The sequence below is a fragment of the Spermophilus citellus genome (assembly GCF_964194105.1).
Source record: "Spermophilus citellus genome assembly, chromosome: 2".
NCBI lineage: Eukaryota > Metazoa > Chordata > Mammalia > Rodentia > Sciuridae > Spermophilus > Spermophilus citellus.
In genome coordinates, this window is record NC_138183.1 from 245,949,402 (window position 1) to 245,966,846 (window position 17,445).

Below are 17,445 nucleotides of genomic sequence, written 5' to 3' on the forward strand. Positions count from 1 at the left end.
GAACCATTTCATTCTAATGTTGGGTACAGAATAAACTGAGAAGGAAACCGCCACGCGGGGACTGCTGTGCCGCCGTCTGTCCTTGGGGAGAAGTGCGGGCTTGGTGGGCCATGCTCAGCCCCTGTCCCTGCTAGAACAGTTTTGGACGGATAGGCCCTGTCGTGCTCTCTCATAGCGACGAGCGATCCAGATGAACAGGGTGGCCGTGACAGCCTGAATGCCAGCCAGCAGGAAGAAGTAGCGATCCATCTGGCAGTTGTTGATGTTCCCTGAGGAAGGAGGGGTTGGCATTTATCAGGAAGGGCTCCTTGTCTTGCATCCACTCCCTGCCATGTCCCCGCCCCTGGGCTGGCAGCTAAGGTAAAGCGGGCAGTGGGTGCGATCCAGGGACCCTGGTAGAGAGCCCTCCAGGTCTGGCTCTCTCAGTGTCCCCTGGGGAGTCTCTAATTTCCCTCTGAGAAAAGTAACTGGCCGGAACGAGAGAGTTCCAGAAGCCCAGAGGAGCCTCGCAGGGCCACTGAGTTCAATGCTTCCTTCTGAACAGCTGGAGAAACCGAGGCCCACAGTGAGGCTACGTTGTGGGGGACTGGTCATGTTTGGGCTACAGCCCATTTCCCCCAACGCCAGCCCCTGGTCCATTCTGCCTCCCATCAAAGCCCACAGCAGTTGTCGCTTCCTTCCCACCCCTCCGTCTACCCCCTGCCCAGGAGACCTCCATACTCACCAAAGTCCTCAGGGCAGTACATCCAGCCCCCTGGCAAGGACAGTAGTGCCACTAGGCTGGAGCCCAACAGGGAGCCCACCCCGGACAGGCAGAAGAAGATGCCCATGATGGCGCCCTGCATGGAACGCGGGGCCTCCGAGTAGGCAAACTCCAGGCCTGTGGGGAGGACAGGGAGGGGCTGAGGAGGAGCTCTGTGCACCTGCTGGGCCACCTGCCCCCTCCCACAGCCCCTGCGGCTGTGATGGTGCTGGAGCCCCGGGCCACCCTCCCATCTGCTCTGCTCATCACCATCTGGTTGATCACCTCCTTGCTGACCCCCTGCCCTGGACGCTGCACACACTTCCCCAAGAGCTCTGGCACCTGTCCCGTCCCTCCTATTTTAGGGATGGCACCCCAAGATAGCGCCATCTGACTCCCTACCTTCGTCATTCCCTCTGCCTGTGAGGTCCTTTCTCCCACCTGCTGCATGCTGCCCGCCCCTCCCCCACTCTACAGCACGGTCAGGGTTTATGGTTCTCATGAATGTCTCCCACCCCAGCCTGAGTGAGCTCACAGGGTTGGCTTTATCTCTATGTCCCACCCTACACCTAGCAGAGGAGCCCACCCCAGGCTTGTGGCTCCAGCTCCCCGCCCAGTGCTTGTGAGAGAGACATGCGTGCATAATAGGGCAGGGTGCTGTGGGCAGGGAGGACCCTTCTGCTCAGGGGCTTTGACATTGAGGTTCAGAATTGAAAGGGAAAAGGGAGACCGCCCAAGGCAGGGGGGATAACAATTGCAGACCCAGAAGGTGGGGGACGTGTGGAAAGTGGGTGTGGGAAGTGCCTTTTCACCTCCAAATTCCCAGGACCTATCACAGTGGCTGACTCTAAGCCACTGCCTTCCTCAGTGTGGAAGTCCTGGGGCTATGCCCAAGGGCCCCAGCATGGAAGCATCCAAGGGAAGAGCCCAGCACAGGTGCAGGGCAGGGGAGGGGACCCAGGTACCTGGGATGCTGGCAAAAATCTCACTGATCCCAATGAGCAGGTACTGAGGGATCTGCCACCAGATGGACAGCGGGGCTGCGTAGTACAGGTCCTTTCCAATCAGCTGGGACACCGTCTCATTGTGGGAGATGTACTGTAAGCGCTCCATCTCAAGGACTCCTGGTGGGGGAGCAGAAGGAGAGTCCAGCCAGGCCCACCCCAAGCCCACCCACAGCAGACTTCAGTGTGTGATGGGTGCTATTACATAACCAGTGATTGGTTGACTGGCCTGGAGGATGAGGAAGATGTGAGTTCGGACTCCTCTTTTTGCCTTGGCTGACGGGAAGCTCAGAGCTAGATTTGTACTTGGCAGCAATTACTCTCGCTTATCAAGAGCCTGGGATGGCATTCTTGCAAATGAAGAAAGTGAAACCTGGGTTGAGCAACCAGCCCAGAATCACACAGCTGATAAGTAATCAGGGTTGGATCTGAGCTCCAGTATATCTGGTTTCAAAGCTGGCCTACTTTTCACAGTGTCACATGACTTCTGGATTGCAATGTTAAGTATTATGGGAGTGTTTCTAACCTGGCTTTTAAGTTTGTTTAATCTCTTTCTCTTCCTTGCCTGGAGGACAACTGTGTTCTAGTGGAACAAACACTGAACAAGGAGTTAGGGGACATGGGTTCCAATCCTGGCCCTGCCACTGACTTGCTATATGACCTTCGACAAGTCACTTAACCTCTCTGAGACTCAGTTCCCTTGTGCAAGAAGCAGGAGTAAAATTCCCAGGGTCACTAGGAGGATGGAATAGGAGAGAAAGCATTAAAGCACATAGCCAAAAATGAATCTAGCTTGATTTTCATATTTTCAACATAATACTGTTTATTGAGCTTCAGTTTCTTCAGCTTCAACTTGGGATCCAGTCACATTATAGGTGCTACGCAGACTCCATCGCCTCTAATCCTCACCACACCGGACTATGAAGGCAGAGCCTGGCCCCCTCCAGGTCTGAATGCATTCCTATCCCTGCTTAGAAGGTGCAGCTTGGAGATGTGATGCAACTTCAGGATCACAGAGCTCCTAGGTGAAAGGCTTCGGGTTGAGCAACAGCATGAAGCCTTCCTTACCTGAGCCCTTTTAGGTTTATTTTTACATCTTATTGATTGGTTGGTTGATTTTTTATGGTGTTGGGGATGAAACCCAGGATCTCACATGTCTGGTAGGCAAGTGCTGTCCCAGCCTAGCATTTTACACACACACACACACACACAGGCTTCAAATGCTTTTGAAATAGAAGAAGGAAGGGGATTTCTTTTTTTTTTTTTTTTTTTAAGTCCTGATTTGTCGCCAAGAGGCAGTGAGCGCATCTTTGAAAAATCTACTCCAACCCCCTCTCCACCCCACCCTTTCTTTTTCTTTTTTTTTTTTGCAGCACTGGGGATTGAACACAGGGGCACTGTACACACTAAGCTATATCCACAGCCCTTTTGATTTTGATTTTGAGACAGTTGCCGAGGCTGGTCTCCTTGAACTTGTGATCCTTTGCCTCAGCCTCCTGAGTTGCTGGGGTTGCAGGTATGCACCACTATACCCTGTGCATTATCCAGAGAAGTGGAAAAAAGGAGGAGGAGGAGGAGAGGGAGGGGGGAGCAGGAGGAGAAGAGGGGGAGGAAGAAAAGGAGGAGTGGGGAGGAGGAGTGGGGAGGAGGAGGAGGAGGAGGATCATCATCATCCTTCAAGGAGCCTATATCCCACTGGGGAAATAGTCGCTCTTCTCTCTGCCTGAGTTTACTCATCTGTCAAAATCAGAGAGGCAGATTCAATGAGCAGGGTCTCTTTTAGCTTGACCTCCTGGGAGGCTACGGCTGACACCTGTGTGTGGGTGTGTTGGGGGGCAGGTGGCCTGGGCCACAGCTTCAGCATGGTGGGGCAGCCCCTCCACCCTCACCTCAGACAGACAAACGCTGGATCTCAGCCCCATGCCCCTCCACATACCTGCTACAATAACGGAGGTAAAACCAAAGAACATCCCCAGAGCCATTTTCTGCAGAGCCGAGGGAAGCAGCCCCCGCCGCAGCAGGAAAGGGTCAATCAAGTGATCCTTCAGAGGGACGAGAATCAGCACCACCACCACGTTGGCCAGCAGGAGCCAGGCTTCTGGGAACTGGGCAAGAGGCAGCCATGAGGGGCAGGCTAGCAGAGCAGAAGGACTCCGGGCTGGACTCCTCAGACCTCAGCTTCAGAAGGTCTCTGAGTAACCCAGGACCAGCCCCCTGCCCCCTCCAGACCTCAAACTCCTCGGCTGTGTAACTAGGGGGCGGATTAGATCAGGGATGGCAAATAGGTTCCTCCTGTATCCTATCAATTGGTAGTGGCTGCTTAGCACATTCATGGGCTCCTCATGAAAACACGTCATGATTGATTAGTGATGTCTGCCACAGTCGAGGAAAGGGAGTATAATGACAAATATGTCATTTATCTGCCAGCTCTGAAAACCTTTGATTTTGAGTCTCTGCAATGCCAAGGAACTGACTTAGGAAGTTCTGGTGGAAGGCAGAGGCCCAGGTGTCCCAGGGTCCCAGAGACAGAGGGAACAGGGCGGAGATGCAGGGAGACCTATCTGGGCTCTGTCTGAGGGTGTGACAGGGACAGTGAGGCCTGCTTCAGAGCCACAGCATGGAGCAGTGAAGCTGACCGGAGCAGGATGCCTAGGCTGTGGCACAGGGTCACCCACCCTCCAGGTGCTTCCCCTGTATCCAGAGGGCGCCCTGCAGCTGGAGGAGGGGAGGGCTAAGGGGCTTCCTTTCCCTTCTAGAGGCCGCTCCTGCTGCCTGAACCGGAGGCTGAACACACGCTTTGCCTCACCCTGTAGCCGCTGCTGCTGCTGCTCAGAGCCGGGGAGCTGTTGGCAGGGTCGGCTGGGAATATGTTGGGGATGTGGAGGTGGAGGCCTTGCAGGACGTAGGTGGACTGCATCTGTCAAGAGAGGCCGAGGGGACGCTGGTGTGGAGCTCCTGGCTCCAGCCCCATGGGCTCCCAGGTGCTCCCAGGGAGGCCATTCCTCTGCAGCAGCACAGGGCAGCTGAGCAGCTGTCCTCTCTCCCAGCATCGGGGAGAAGGTCACCCCTGTCCCTTCCTTCTTGAGAGCCAGGTTCTCTGGCCAGTCCAGTGCTGGCAGCCTTATCCCCAAGCCAGGGAACAACTGGTCCTGCTCAGAGTTGTGTCTCCAGGGAGCAGCCCAGAGTGGGGCTGGATAATGTTTGTTGAAATGGGGAGGATAATGACATGGTTGACCCCTCAGCAGGTTCTCCTCTGGCACTGAAGGCAAGCAGAGTCCCGTAGGTTAACGTGCACAGGAACTGCATAGGCACTGCCAACCCCAGAATGGCGCTGGACATAGCTGCAGGAGCGGCCCAGCACCCCGCCTCCTGCCACACCAGGCATTGTCTCTAGCTGCTACGAACCAAGAGGTCCAGGGGACTCCCCAGGAGGGGCGGGCGCAGGGGAGGGCTCAGGGTGCTCAGGGTAGCAGCTGATTACTAACCAATAGGACAACTGGTATGATGGAAAATGGCCATAGACACCCTCCCCGTGTCCCTGATCTCATCATGGACACTCTCTGTGCCTCCCCTAAGTAGCAGGCTGGACTTGCATGACCCTGTCTTATGGGTTCCAATGAAGAGGCTATGGGGGCAACGACCCTATGGTCTGGGGATCAGGGGCTGGTTAGGCTGCTGTCCAAACACACACACACACACACACCCTTGGAAGCGGCATGATGGTTGGGAGGCAGCAGCTCTCAAATCTGATCCCCACATTATCGGAGAAGCTTATTAAACAAGGTACTCCCCCTACACACAATTCTGTAGTCTGGGGTGGGGCTTGGGAATCTGTGCTTTTTAAAAAGCTCTGCAGGAGATTCTAGGGTGCAACTAGGCAAGGAACCACAGTGCTCATGTGCTTGACTCCCGAGCCTACCCCCAACCTGCAGTGGGGCCTTGGCCACCAACACACCCTCCCTGCCACCCACGCCCAGTTGGAGATCTGAATGCACGGAGCTAAAGAGCTGCTGGTCTGAGCTGTCCAGGGCACAAGTCGGGCACTGGAGCCCAGAGGGGTGGGGCATCCGAGTCAAGGAGCTGGGCCTCCTGCAATCACCTGGGGTGGGGCTTTAATCACTGGGGTGGTACCGTATCCGGTCCACAGCAGCTGGTGCATAGCAGCAACTCATTTTGCTCTGGCCCTTCCTGCAGGCCCTGGGCTCCTAAGATGACTAATGAGGACCTGGGGAGCCAGGGCCCCAGGTCAAAAGGCAGGGGTGCCCACCTGGAAGTACACCATCCAGTAGGGCACCAGGGTCACCATTACGGGTAAGATCTTCATCAGCACCCGAAAGTTGGCAATGTCCTCTTCATGAGAAGGACCAGGCTGGGGATATCTGTGGCCAGGCAGCAGGTGGGCACCTTGAGCATCTCTGTGGGCCACAAGGACAGAAGATAAAATGGCAGCCATCATCATTCTCATTACCACGGCCGCCGCTTTCACCTCCTCCATTATTCTCTAACGCCTAAGATCACCACTCACCACAGCCGTCACCTCAGCAGTCACCCCCTCGCCCCTCCACTCCTCTGTGGACATCGTCTTCACCACCAGCACAAGACCAGTGTCCTTACCATCATCACTGCCACTGAAACCATCTCTCCACCCAGGTTTCATTTCTATCACTGTCACTTGTTTGCAGTGTTGGCACCACCACTGTTAATATTACCACTATTGTCTCTTTAGTAGCGAAGGTGGCCAATCATGTCACTCTCCATCTGTGGCCCCTTTGGGGCCAGAGGCGTGGCAAGCAGACTCTTAAGGGACTTTCTGGCTCACAGTATTGATTTGTCACAGAAACCAGGGAAGTCCCAAGACTCAGTGGCTGTCATGGATTTGACACCCAAATTCCCCTGTTACCATCCCCCAGGTCCATCCTCAAGAATGGGCTCAAGGGGGACTTAATATCCCATCCTACGTGACAAGGGTGGGAGTAGAGAGGCAGGAGTGAGGGAGCATCATTAGAAGCCTGGATAGATCCACACCCTGTACCCTTTGCCCTTTCCCCTTTGTCCTGAAAATTTCTGATTTCTTCTTGCCCCAAAGTCTTACAGCATCCTTTGAGATTCCCAAGGGGACACTACCAGTGTGATTGTCTCCAAAAGTGGAGATGCATATCAGTAATGCAATGCCACTCCTCCAACAGCTGGTTCTGTTCCCTGCCACTGATTCCAGGCCAGCCTGTGACACTTTGACCAACAGAGCAAGGCAGAGTGATGCTCTGGGACAGCCAAACCCTCCAGGGCCTTAGGAAGACCCCAGAGCGTCCACTTCCTGCCCTCTGGAGCATTCATTCTTGGAATACTCCCTCTTGCAACCTGGACCCCATGCTCTGAGGAGCTCAAGCCACAAGACGGGCCCACATGAAGGGGAACTGAAGCTCCAGTGGCAGTCCCAGCTGAGTTCCCAGCCCACGGTCATCATCAACTGCCAGCCACATAAATGAGTCATCTTGGATGAGCCCTTTCAAGTCCCCAAATGACTGAGCCTGGTGACGTCAAACTTCCATGTGGAGCTCGGTCACCCACAGAATTATGAGAGGGGGGAAAAGGTTGTTGTTTAGGCCAGTGAGCTGTGAGGTGGTTCGTTAGGCAACGACAGATAATCAGACAACCAGACTCTTGGCACCTGGTGACTACAGTCACAGAACCTCTAGCAGTACAACAGGCTGCGGGGGACAAGCTCTTGACTTTTCCGTCTAGTTCTCACTGACAGGAGCTGTAACAGGCTCCGAGGTCTGCACACCCATGTGCTTAGCATATGCAGTCAATTAAGGTAGGAAGGAGAGGGCAAAAGGAAGCCACTGGGCATGTGTAAAGCCCTGCAGAACCTCCTTCCCTTGGATGTCAGCCAATGGGGGAGTCGGGGGCGAGGTTGGCTGATTTAAGTCTGTTAGACTTAATAACCGGGCAGCGTTGCCAGTGTTGTCTTCACCACAGGGACCAACACCCTTGTCCCCACCTGCATCACCAACATCACACTGTCAAGACCATGACCGTCCTCACAGGTTCCCCAGTTAGAAGGTCACCGATCATACCACTGTCACCACCACCACCTTGACCTTCACTGCCAGCCTCAGTCATGGTGGGTAGCTCTGGCCCCCTGCAGGGAGAAGGTCATCATAAAAGGCCGTTTGCTGGACCTGAACCAGAATGTCTGTCAGTTAGGCCACGCCGCCCCAGAAGGGGACCTCCTTTCCCAGACGTCCCTTCTTACCTGGCAGCATGTCGGTGCCACAGCCAGGGGCAGCAGTTCTGGAGGGCAAGCTTAAGCATGGAGGACACTTGGCTGCCCGTGGGGGGCTTGGAGATAAAGACAGGGGAGGCAAAGAGGAAGACGAAGAAGGCCAGGCCCACACAGCCCACGGGGATGCTGTAGCCCACCAGGAAGCTGATGTTCTGCTGGATGAAGGACCCGACCAGCAGCGAGAACACGGCCCCCAGGTTGATGCTCCAATAAAGCCAGTTGAAGAAGCGGCGGGTGGCATCGCGGCCAAGATCCATCACCTGCCAGCCAGCCAGGGGTAAGAGTGGGGTCAGGGAGGTCCAGGGGCACCGTCTGACCCTGGGCCCCTCTCTCCCCAGGGGCACTTCCTGGGTCCGTGGGTGGGCACTTCCTAATCTCTGATTACTATACACATGCTCAATTAAATATTTGTTGAAACAGTGAGTAAATCTTTCTTTTGGGAGCCACTTGTTTGATCGGAACATTTTGGCACAGCTGTTTTTACATGCCCATGACACACATTGCTTTTTTTATTGTCACTAAGTAGTGCACCCAACAGATGTCACTTCATTCACTTCTGGTTGATTTATCCCTTTGTCTTTGAGAAACCTATGCTATGCGTTACTTTTATAATCAGAAAAAAGCCAATAAAGATCTCAGTTGTGTTCCACACGATTAAATATGATGTATGTATATTACTAAAAGAATAGTTCAAAAAAAAATGAGAATTTCCTCATCACTTTGGAAGTGCAGAGACTGTATTGTAGCCCATCCCTGTGCCCAACTAGCCTCTGTTTTATACCCAATCAAACAAGGTTGGTATAATCAGGGAAGGTGGAGAGGGTCTTTGGATATGGCCCCAAGAGCAGGTTCTGACCCGATAAAAATATTTTTTTTCAGGCCCACAAGCAAGGGCGGGTGGGCAGGAAATCCAAATCTATGCAGATTTAGATCAATCTGCAACAGTTAGGCCACAGGCCAGCTTCCAGTCTGCTGACTTGAGTCAGTGACACTGGCTGTCCTGTCCTACCTGCTAAAACCTGGTGCCAGATTCTGATTCAGCTGGTCTGGGATGTGGCCTGGTCAACTGCATTTCTCAAAAACAGTGAAGACTGGGGTCATTTCTTAGGATAAATGATTCTCCACTTTGTTAAACCACTCACCCTTTCAAACACTGCCACCCCAGTCTCGGAATCCTGTATTGTCCTTCTACCCAGGGGACACATATTTCTACTAACTAAGAAGATTCTACTTTCTGTACTTGCAGAGGGAAAAAGATAAATATTTTGCACCCTGTCTAAATGCAGAATTATAATCCATACAAATGTGCTTAAAATTGCATTTCCCTCGAGATTCCAAGGGGACTTCCTAGTGATGGGGAGGGAGGGACAAGATAACTCATTAGAATCTTTGCTCTGGACTTTCAAGTGGAAAATTGAGTAAGTCCCATTATGAGCAGCCACTTCCATTTATTAATTGGAAATAAATGAATATGACAATTGTAACTCTAAGGGGAAGACCAGGCAGCCCATTCAGGATATAAGTGAGTTCTTCCAGAAGGAGCAGACAGTTTGTCGAGAATGATGGATGGCCCTTTCTGAAATCAGCAAGTGTGTTCAATGCAGCTCCTGGGTATAGCTGTCTGCCAGATGGTGCCAGCCCTTCCCACCCCAGGTCTCCTGACTGACTGTTCCCCTGAATCCTGAAGCTGCCTCCTCAGTGCTCCGTTGCACCCACTCCTGTCAGCCCATCCATTGAGGCAGAACCATTTGTAATCTAGTGATGTCCATCCTCTCCTCACCAGTGTTTCTGCCCTGCCTTGGGTTAGGGTCTTAGTTCTATGCCAGCCTTCCAGTCCAGCCTCCTTCTGTTCAAAGTTCATGCTCAGTGAGTATGGGGATGCACAGGAACCACTGTCCCTGTGGATGCCATGGGAGACTCTATTCAGTGGCCTGGCCCCTGAGGGACCAATTCTGCCACTAGGATAAAGGAGACAATGGGCACTGGATGTCTGAGGTCTTTGGAGGTCAAGGGGCCAGGGAATGGGTTAAGGGTAGCTGGGGGTAGGTGGGTAGTGGGATGTCAACCAAAGAGCAGAATTAAGGGAAGATGGGAAGTTCTTATTCACAGGTGTTGGGGCTTTGAGTCTGAAGAAGGGGGAGAGGGACAGGGACACCCAGAGGGCACCAAGTGTCCCATCATCAAAGGAATCTAAATGGGTTGTACAAGTGACTCCTTTGCAAGGACACCAGACATGGTGCTGGGCGCTGGATTGTGGATGCCAGCTGGATAAAATGATTCATTTTTAAAATATCCCCTTTATAAATGCAATTAAAGAATACTTGAAACACTAGAGTCAAGGGGGGTGGGGAGTACAATTAGCCCAGTGGCCTGATCATACTGCTGTTGAAATCCGTTTCCAGGTCCCCCCTATGGCTGACAGCTGGTGTTTTCACGTGGCTGTTCGCCGGCTGTCTCTGTGGCTCTGCGTGCTGCCCCTGCTCGTTCACACTGTATGTGTCGTTTTAACAATACCCCACATTAGTTCAAATTATGGTCTCAGGTCCTACTGAGCAGAGCTACCAAAATATGGCCATGTTTTAAAGCACTTGCTCATTTAGCAAATAGTTATTGAATTTCTTTTACATGCCACACTCTGTCCAAGGAAGAATGAAGAAAGGCTCAGAGGTTGAGATACATGCCCAACTGTCCCCTGCTGCTGAGGGGCAGAGCCGGGATCTGAACAAGTCAGCCTGACAGTCTCTGGCACTGTTGACGGGAAAAGCCTGGCTGGTCCCTGCCCCAGCGCCCAGATCCCTAGAACACAGAGATGGGGCTCACAGTGGGGCCTGAGGTCCAGCTGCCCATGTCCTGCTTCTTGACCTGCTCTTTATGTCATCTTTCATAAGCTGATTAAACCCTGAGGTCTCAGAGTCCTTATCTGTGAAATGGGCATGATAATACTACCTACCTCCTGGGTTGTTAAGAGGGTTGAGTTAAAACATTGAAAGCATTGAGCTTGGGCCTGGGACATGGCTCAAAGAAGGCCAACTGTGGTCATTCCTATTGTTGTCATTGATCTTCCAGGGCCAGCATCCCCTCTTCTTTCAAATAAGGAAGCTGGCCCAGAAAGGAGAAATGGTCCGTCTGAGGTCACACTAGGTCATACTAGCCTCCTGGCTACGGTCTCAGCCCCCACGGAGTTGCTGCTATTCTTCAATCCCCTGGGCTTCCCGTCGGTGGGCCTTCCTGCCACTCACCTGGTCGCCCCCGAAAGAGGTGAGGCTGCTCCTCACGGAGCTGGCAGCCAGGGCGAGCAGCAGCAGTGTGGCGTAGAGGGTGGGCGCGCAGTAGGGGCTGGGCAGGGCGTGCTGGCAGTCGGAAGAGGGGCAGGAGGGTCCCAGCGGCCACTCGGGCATCTCTCCGCAGAAGGAGCTGCGGCCATCTGGGATGGAGGTGGCGAGCAGCAGGCACGAGGCGGCCAGGTAGAGCAGCAGGCTGATGGTGACGACGCGGTGGCGGCCCAGGTACACGTCCGCCAGCCAGCCTCCCACGGGCGCCAGCAGATAGGAGGCGCCCAGGAAGACGAGCGCGGCCAGCGACGCCTGCTCGCCCGCCCAGTTGAAGTTCCCGCTGTTGAGGTACAGCACGAGGTTGGCGGCGACGCCGAAGAAAGCGGCGCGCTCCAGCATCGCCACCAGCAGCACCGCTGTCGTCGCCGCCCGACGCCACCGTCGGGGACCCCGTGCGCCGCTAGCCAGCAGCGGCCGGCGCTCCCCGGGGAGGCGGGACTGCTCCGCGGCGCGCGGCCCGGGCATCCTGGGCGCCCCGCCTGGGCCCCGGGCCTCGCCCTCCTTTCTAGCCCTCTAACCCCACTTCCCCCGTCCTGCCTTCCTCTCTACCCCTCCGCTCACTCCTCCACCCCCTCTTCCCTTCTCCCCTTCCCACTCCCAGCTCCTCCTCGCTCTGCTCTCCTCCCCAGGGGTCTCCCTGGGCCCTGTCCTCTCCTTCCTGAACCCTGACCCGGTCTCCCCTTCCTTTCAGCCCTTCCTCTCCACCTCGCTGCCCCTCCCCCTCTTTCCTGCTGGTCTCCCCGGTTGGCTGCTCTTTCTTAACTGTGGTCCCCTCCCCCTATGACACCTGGGCCTCACTACCCTCCCACTGGCCCAGCCGCCCCTGTGGGCTCCTCCACGCTCTTGTCCCCAGACTGCCTCCCCTCCTCTCCCAGAGTCCCTTCTGACTCTCCCTCCAGCTCAGCCTCTGTCCCCCTCTCTGCTTCTTAAGAAATTCTGGGCTTCCCTCCTTCCCCTTTCTCTCGGCAGCTAGCTGCGTTTGTCACATGGTATTTAGGAGAAATGAAAGCTGGGGTCACAAGGCCCCTGCCCACCCAGCTTTCTAAAAATCTCCTCTGCCTATGACTCTCACCCCACCTCGGCTAGCCTCCCCAGAGTCTGGAGGGCTACTTTCTGTCTTTCACTTTCGTTTCTCAACAGGAGTTCACTTCTGCTGCATCCCCTTCCAATCAGAATCCAAGGCTGGACTGATGGACCTGGACATGTCATCCCGCAGCGTTGGGTCCACCCACCCACTTCAGAGACGCAGAGACTGAGCCCCAGGAGGAGATGGGGAAAGGAGTGAGCCTTGGCCAGGTTCCTGTTAACAGAAGGCAGGGTAAACCTCTGCCCCTGGGTCCTGGGCGACAGGGGAAGCTCTGGCCGTGCAATTCAGATTGTGCAAATGCTCTTCTGAGGAAGGAAGTGGGGACACCTTCCAGAAGCCAATAACTCCATACAGTACCCACAAGTGAGTCGAGATTGAAAAGGGCACTGAGCTCAGACGCAATCACAGTGAGTCCCCTACTTAAAGCCACCCTCCTCCCTATTTCTTTTTTTTTTTTTAAATTGGTTGTTCACAACATTACAAAGCTCTTGACAAATCATATTTCATACATTAGAATCAAGTGGGTTATGAACTCCCATTTTTACCCCAAATACAGATTGCAGAATCACATCGGTTACACATCACATTTTTACATACTGCCATATTAGTCCTCCTCCCTATTTCTGAGAGCAAGAACCAGTCCCCATCCTGACCTACAAACCCAGCAGGATCTGATACCTCCTCTGACTTCATCTCTGCTTCAAGTTCAGGGAATCCAGCCAACTGACCTTTCTGATTCTTCCCCAAACCGGGTTCCTTCCTACCTCTGAGACTACACCTTTGCTTCCTCTCTGCCAGAAAGACTCTTCCTCTAGATTTCTGCATGGCTGCCTTTTCCTCTTTATTTGAATTTCAACCCTTATTAAATGATCTCTCTCAATAGGCACCTCTCCTGATCATCTTAGTGAGCAACTGGCTTCTCAGCATCCTCTCTGTCACCTTGTCCTGTTATAATATCTTCAGAGCACATATAACTTGTTCAGTCACTGGCGTAGTCTCTTCTCCAGTAGAATGTCCTCTCCGCTGAGTCAAGGACCTTATCTAACCTTTAGCTGTCTCATTCCCAGTGACTTCCCAGAGTCTGCTTGGCAAGATAGCAGATGCTCAACAAGTACTGAGTGAATAAATGAATGGGAATGAAGAATGTCCCAAGGCAAGATTGGTAAGAAATATCAGGAAATCTAAACGTTAACGTGAACTTTGCCAAAGCTGAACATATCACCAAAAATATTATATATATAAAATAGATACATATGCATCTATATGTATTTTATGATACATATGTATGTATCTATAATATGATATATTTTTGGTGATCTTTATGTATCATATAATATATGATCATATATATCATTTTTGGTGATCTATATATTATATCTGATAAGAAGCCAAGCTGTGGTGGATGATACAAACCCTTGGAGGTATAAAGACTGAGGAGTGGTGGCAAGAAAGCAGGGCCCTCTTCTAAATTCTGCTTGTTGTTGCAGTCTGGAACAGTGCGCTTTGGACCAGGCAGGGGAGAGAAGAGGGTGCCTCTATGAGCCGTCTCCACCTCTCCATGGAGGAAGCTCAGGATCCCCAGCCACGGGGTGTGAGTACAAAGTGCAGGTCATATCAGACCCAGCTCCTACCTGTCTTGGCAAAGTCCCTAGACTGGCAGAGGTGACAAGGACCACCTCGGAGTGCTGAGCCTTACAAGGGAGAGTCCTGGCTTGCTCTCGGTGATCTTCGGAGGGTGGTGGAGGAGGGAAAGGCTTCTAACCACAGTGTGGTCTGCAGAAAAGAAAGCAGCAGAGAAAAGCGTGGAACAGTTTCTTCCTTTGCACCTGGACTCCATGCACAGACAGGGAGGCGCGAGTTGCCTCTGACAGATAGGGGAAGTAGTGTCTGCGGGTAACTGATTGTCACTTGGGGCATGAGTGACATCATTAACAGCTAGGGCAGGGACTCCTAGTACAGAGGAGCTGGAGAGCTCATGGCCGCAGGCATGACCCACAGACCTGTGTGGTTTGGTCCAGGTAGGGTTCAGCCCCAGACTGTCAAGTTTTCATTGTTGCATTTGTCATTATTTAAGGATGCTGATCCATAATATGCTGTGTGTGGGGGGGGATGGGAGGATTCAATGAACTCTAGATAGAGCAAAGGGGAAAGGGGAGAGAGGGGATGGAAGGGGGCACAGGGGTAGGAAAGTTGGTGGCATGCTATGTTCATCATTACCCTAAGTACGTGTATGAAGACATGAAGGATGTGACTCTACTTTGTGTACAACCTGAGATATGAAAAATTGTGCTCTATATGTGTAATATGAATTGTAATGCATCCTGTTGTCATCTATAACAATTTAAAATTTTAAAAATAAAGAATTTACAAAGTTATTAATTCAGTATCTCCTTCAGATGTCAAAATGAAAATTCAGCAGGCATTCAGCCACTTGAAGCTGCGGGGGGGGGGCCTGACAGAGGCAGGCCCGCTACAGGCAGCCAACAGGCAGCCGCCCCCGAGCGCTGGCAAGGTGAGGTGGGCTGCAGGGGGCTTGGTTGAAGGCTGCTGGCCCTGGGCTGCTTCACCTGCGCATTTCTCGAGTGTGAGAAAAGCGTAGGCTGCACTGAGGAGGGATGGCCTGGGGCTATGGGTAGAAGTGGCTTCTCCTCCCACTTCCTACTGATGACACTCTGCCAGGTCAGGGAGAGAGTTGTCAGATTTAGGGAAGTTCAAAAGTGGGATTTGCATAACCTCTCGGACTCTAGCCCCGCCTTCTAGAACCCAGCACAATTACTTTATGTGGTTGAAAAGAATGGAATGATGAAGCCCAGATCTAACTTGCAGTTTTTCTAGGTGCAGCTTTTGAGAAATGCCCCAGTACTGCTGAGTTCCACTTCCTGCAGCTCATATAGCCACAGGAAGCATCAAATTGCATAGCCTCATTGGGACTCTGTAGGATGACCATGATGTGGCCCTTGCAGTGGGCTGGGCTGTCTGCCAAGGTCTGCCACACATGCAGAACAATCAGAATTTCTTTTAGACCCGGACAGCCTACTCCCTGTACCTGTAGCGGGGATGCTGGGCTGGAAAACAGGTAGAAAGCAAATACCTGAGCCACCTGGATACAGTATAATATCCATGGAGGAAGGACCGGCAGGACAGAGGGAAGGAGACTGACAGTCCCAGGGACTTCCTGGATTGCTGAGTAGGCATCCCCCTGTAGCAGTGTGGCCCAGTCCAACACCCTGTTTATGCCACAGATGGTCAGTGCCAACATGTCCCACAGTGCAGTGGGTGAACCGGAAACTGTACTTTACCTGCGGCTCGCTGTCCAGGTAGCACTCTCATTCTAATGGGAAGCAGGCGGCTGCACAGGAATGCCACCATCTGGTTGCACTGTGGCAGGACCAGGTGGAGGTATGGCTGCTCTAGTCCATTCCCATGACCACCAGGACAGGCAGGTGCTTTTAAGGGAGCAGAAGCCGGAGTAAATGAACAGCAGGTTCGCAGGGCCACAGCTGAGGATGGGACATTGACTGTGGCCTGCACTGTGGAAGATAGCAGTAGAGGAGGACTCCTCAGATTGTCCTCCTGTCCTCTTGGCACCCAGGAGTGAGGCTAGCCGAACTGAGAGTAAGTGGGATGGCGACATTTCATCAGTTGTATTAGCTTTCCATCACGATGACAAAGTACCTGAGAAAATGAACTTTGTGTGTGTCCGTGGTAGTGCGGGTTGAACTTGGGGCCTTGTGCATACTAAGCAAGTGATCTATCGCTGAGCTACAGCCCAGCCCTTTCTATTTTTTGTGTTGAGAGAGGGTGTAGCTAAGTTGCTGAGGCTGACCTTGAACTTGTGATCCTCCTTTCTCAGCCTTCCCAGGAGCTGGGATTACAGGCCTGCACCACTGTGTGCCTGGCTTAATAAATCAGCTTTTAAGGGGGAAAGGCTTAAACAGTTTCAGAGGTGTCGGTTCATGGTCACTTAGACCCATTGCTTTGGGGCCTGTGGCAAGGTCATACCTCATGGTCAGGAGCACTGGGGGAGCAAGATGCCCACTTCAGGGCAGCCAGGATGAAAGGAGAGACCCAGGAAGGGGCAGGAGTGCCAATATCCCCTTCAAGGGCATGTCCCCAATTACTCAACTGCCACCAGGGCCCACTTCTTAAAGGTTTCATCACCTTCCTGTAGCCCCACGGACTAGGGACCAAGCCTTCCACATATGGGGGACATACAACGTCCAGAATATAACACCAATGGCAGTTGTTTCTTTCTTTTTTTTTTAATTTTTTTAATATTTATTTTTCATTTATCGGCGGACACAACATCTTTGTTGGTATGTGGTGCTGAGGATCGAACCCGGGCCGCACGCATGCCAGACGGGCGCGCTACCGCTTGAGCCCCAGCCCCAGCCCAGTTGTTTCTTATTATATCCTTTTAGTAAATTTTCACTCTCACCAGCCTTTTACAAAACTGATTGGCTGTGATGTTTGTCCTCTATTTCAGGTATCCCCAAGGGGCCTGTCCCCAAGTTCCATTGATGTCGCCTGGCAACTGTGCCCCCCCCACACACACCTGTTCTTCTCTCTCACCCTGCAGCACCCACCATGTTCAGGCAGCCTGGACCTCACTGTAGTAGCACCTTCCAGTTCATGTTCAGCACTGAGGCCAGAAAGCTTGAACACCACAGGGCCCCTTCCTGTTTTCTGGATGGGTCCATACTCCTTTGTCCAACCTAGAGGGTCTGCCAGGATTTACCCCTTCTGTGCCAACTCCCAAGCTGCATCCGTGCTCTCTCCTGCCTGCCACCCCCACTCTGCCCTCTGCTCAGCTTCCAGCTCTGTTTCACCTGGAACTTGGCACATGCTGCTCTTCCAAGCCTAGCACCTTCCACTACTCATCAATACTGACCCCTGAGAGCTTGACTCAGATGCTCTCTCTTCTGAGAAGTCTTCTTTGATTTCCAGGGTTGGATGCAGGTCCCCTGCATGACTCATAACTGCCTGCTGACTTC

The 17,445-nt window shown here is 52.9% G+C and overlaps 1 protein-coding gene across 1 annotated transcript; it reads right to left on the reverse strand.

Annotated features, from left to right (window-relative positions):
* Window positions 1-67: 67 nt before the first annotated feature.
* SLC15A3 (solute carrier family 15 member 3) lies at window positions 68-12,474 on the reverse strand. The gene is made up of 8 exons (XM_081264137.1): window positions 11,272-12,474; window positions 8,003-8,292; window positions 6,014-6,161; window positions 4,553-4,663; window positions 3,683-3,851; window positions 1,708-1,866; window positions 725-880; window positions 68-269 (listed from the first exon to the last, which is right to left on the reverse strand). Exons 1-8 carry the CDS (start codon window positions 11,827-11,829, stop codon window positions 115-117), a joined length of 1,746 nt encoding a protein of 581 aa, XP_081120263.1. The 5' UTR covers window positions 11,830-12,474; the 3' UTR covers window positions 68-114.
* Between the last annotated feature and the right edge of the window lie 4,971 nt (window positions 12,475-17,445).

Bases quoted from the DNA above. Each gene is read 5' to 3' on its own strand.
- SLC15A3 (XM_081264137.1), bottom strand. From the start codon at position 11,829: ATGCCCGGGCCGCGCGCCGCGGAGCAGTCCCGCCTCCCCGGGGAGCGC. The intron at 3,852-4,552 runs GTGAGGCAAAGC...CCTCTTGCCCAG, and splicing joins GCAGCAGCAGCGGCTACAGG to TTCCCAGAAGCCTGGCTCCT. The intron at 270-724 runs GTGAGTATGGAG...CTCCTTCCTCAG, and splicing joins GTACTGCCCTGAGGACTTTG to GGAACATCAACAACTGCCAG.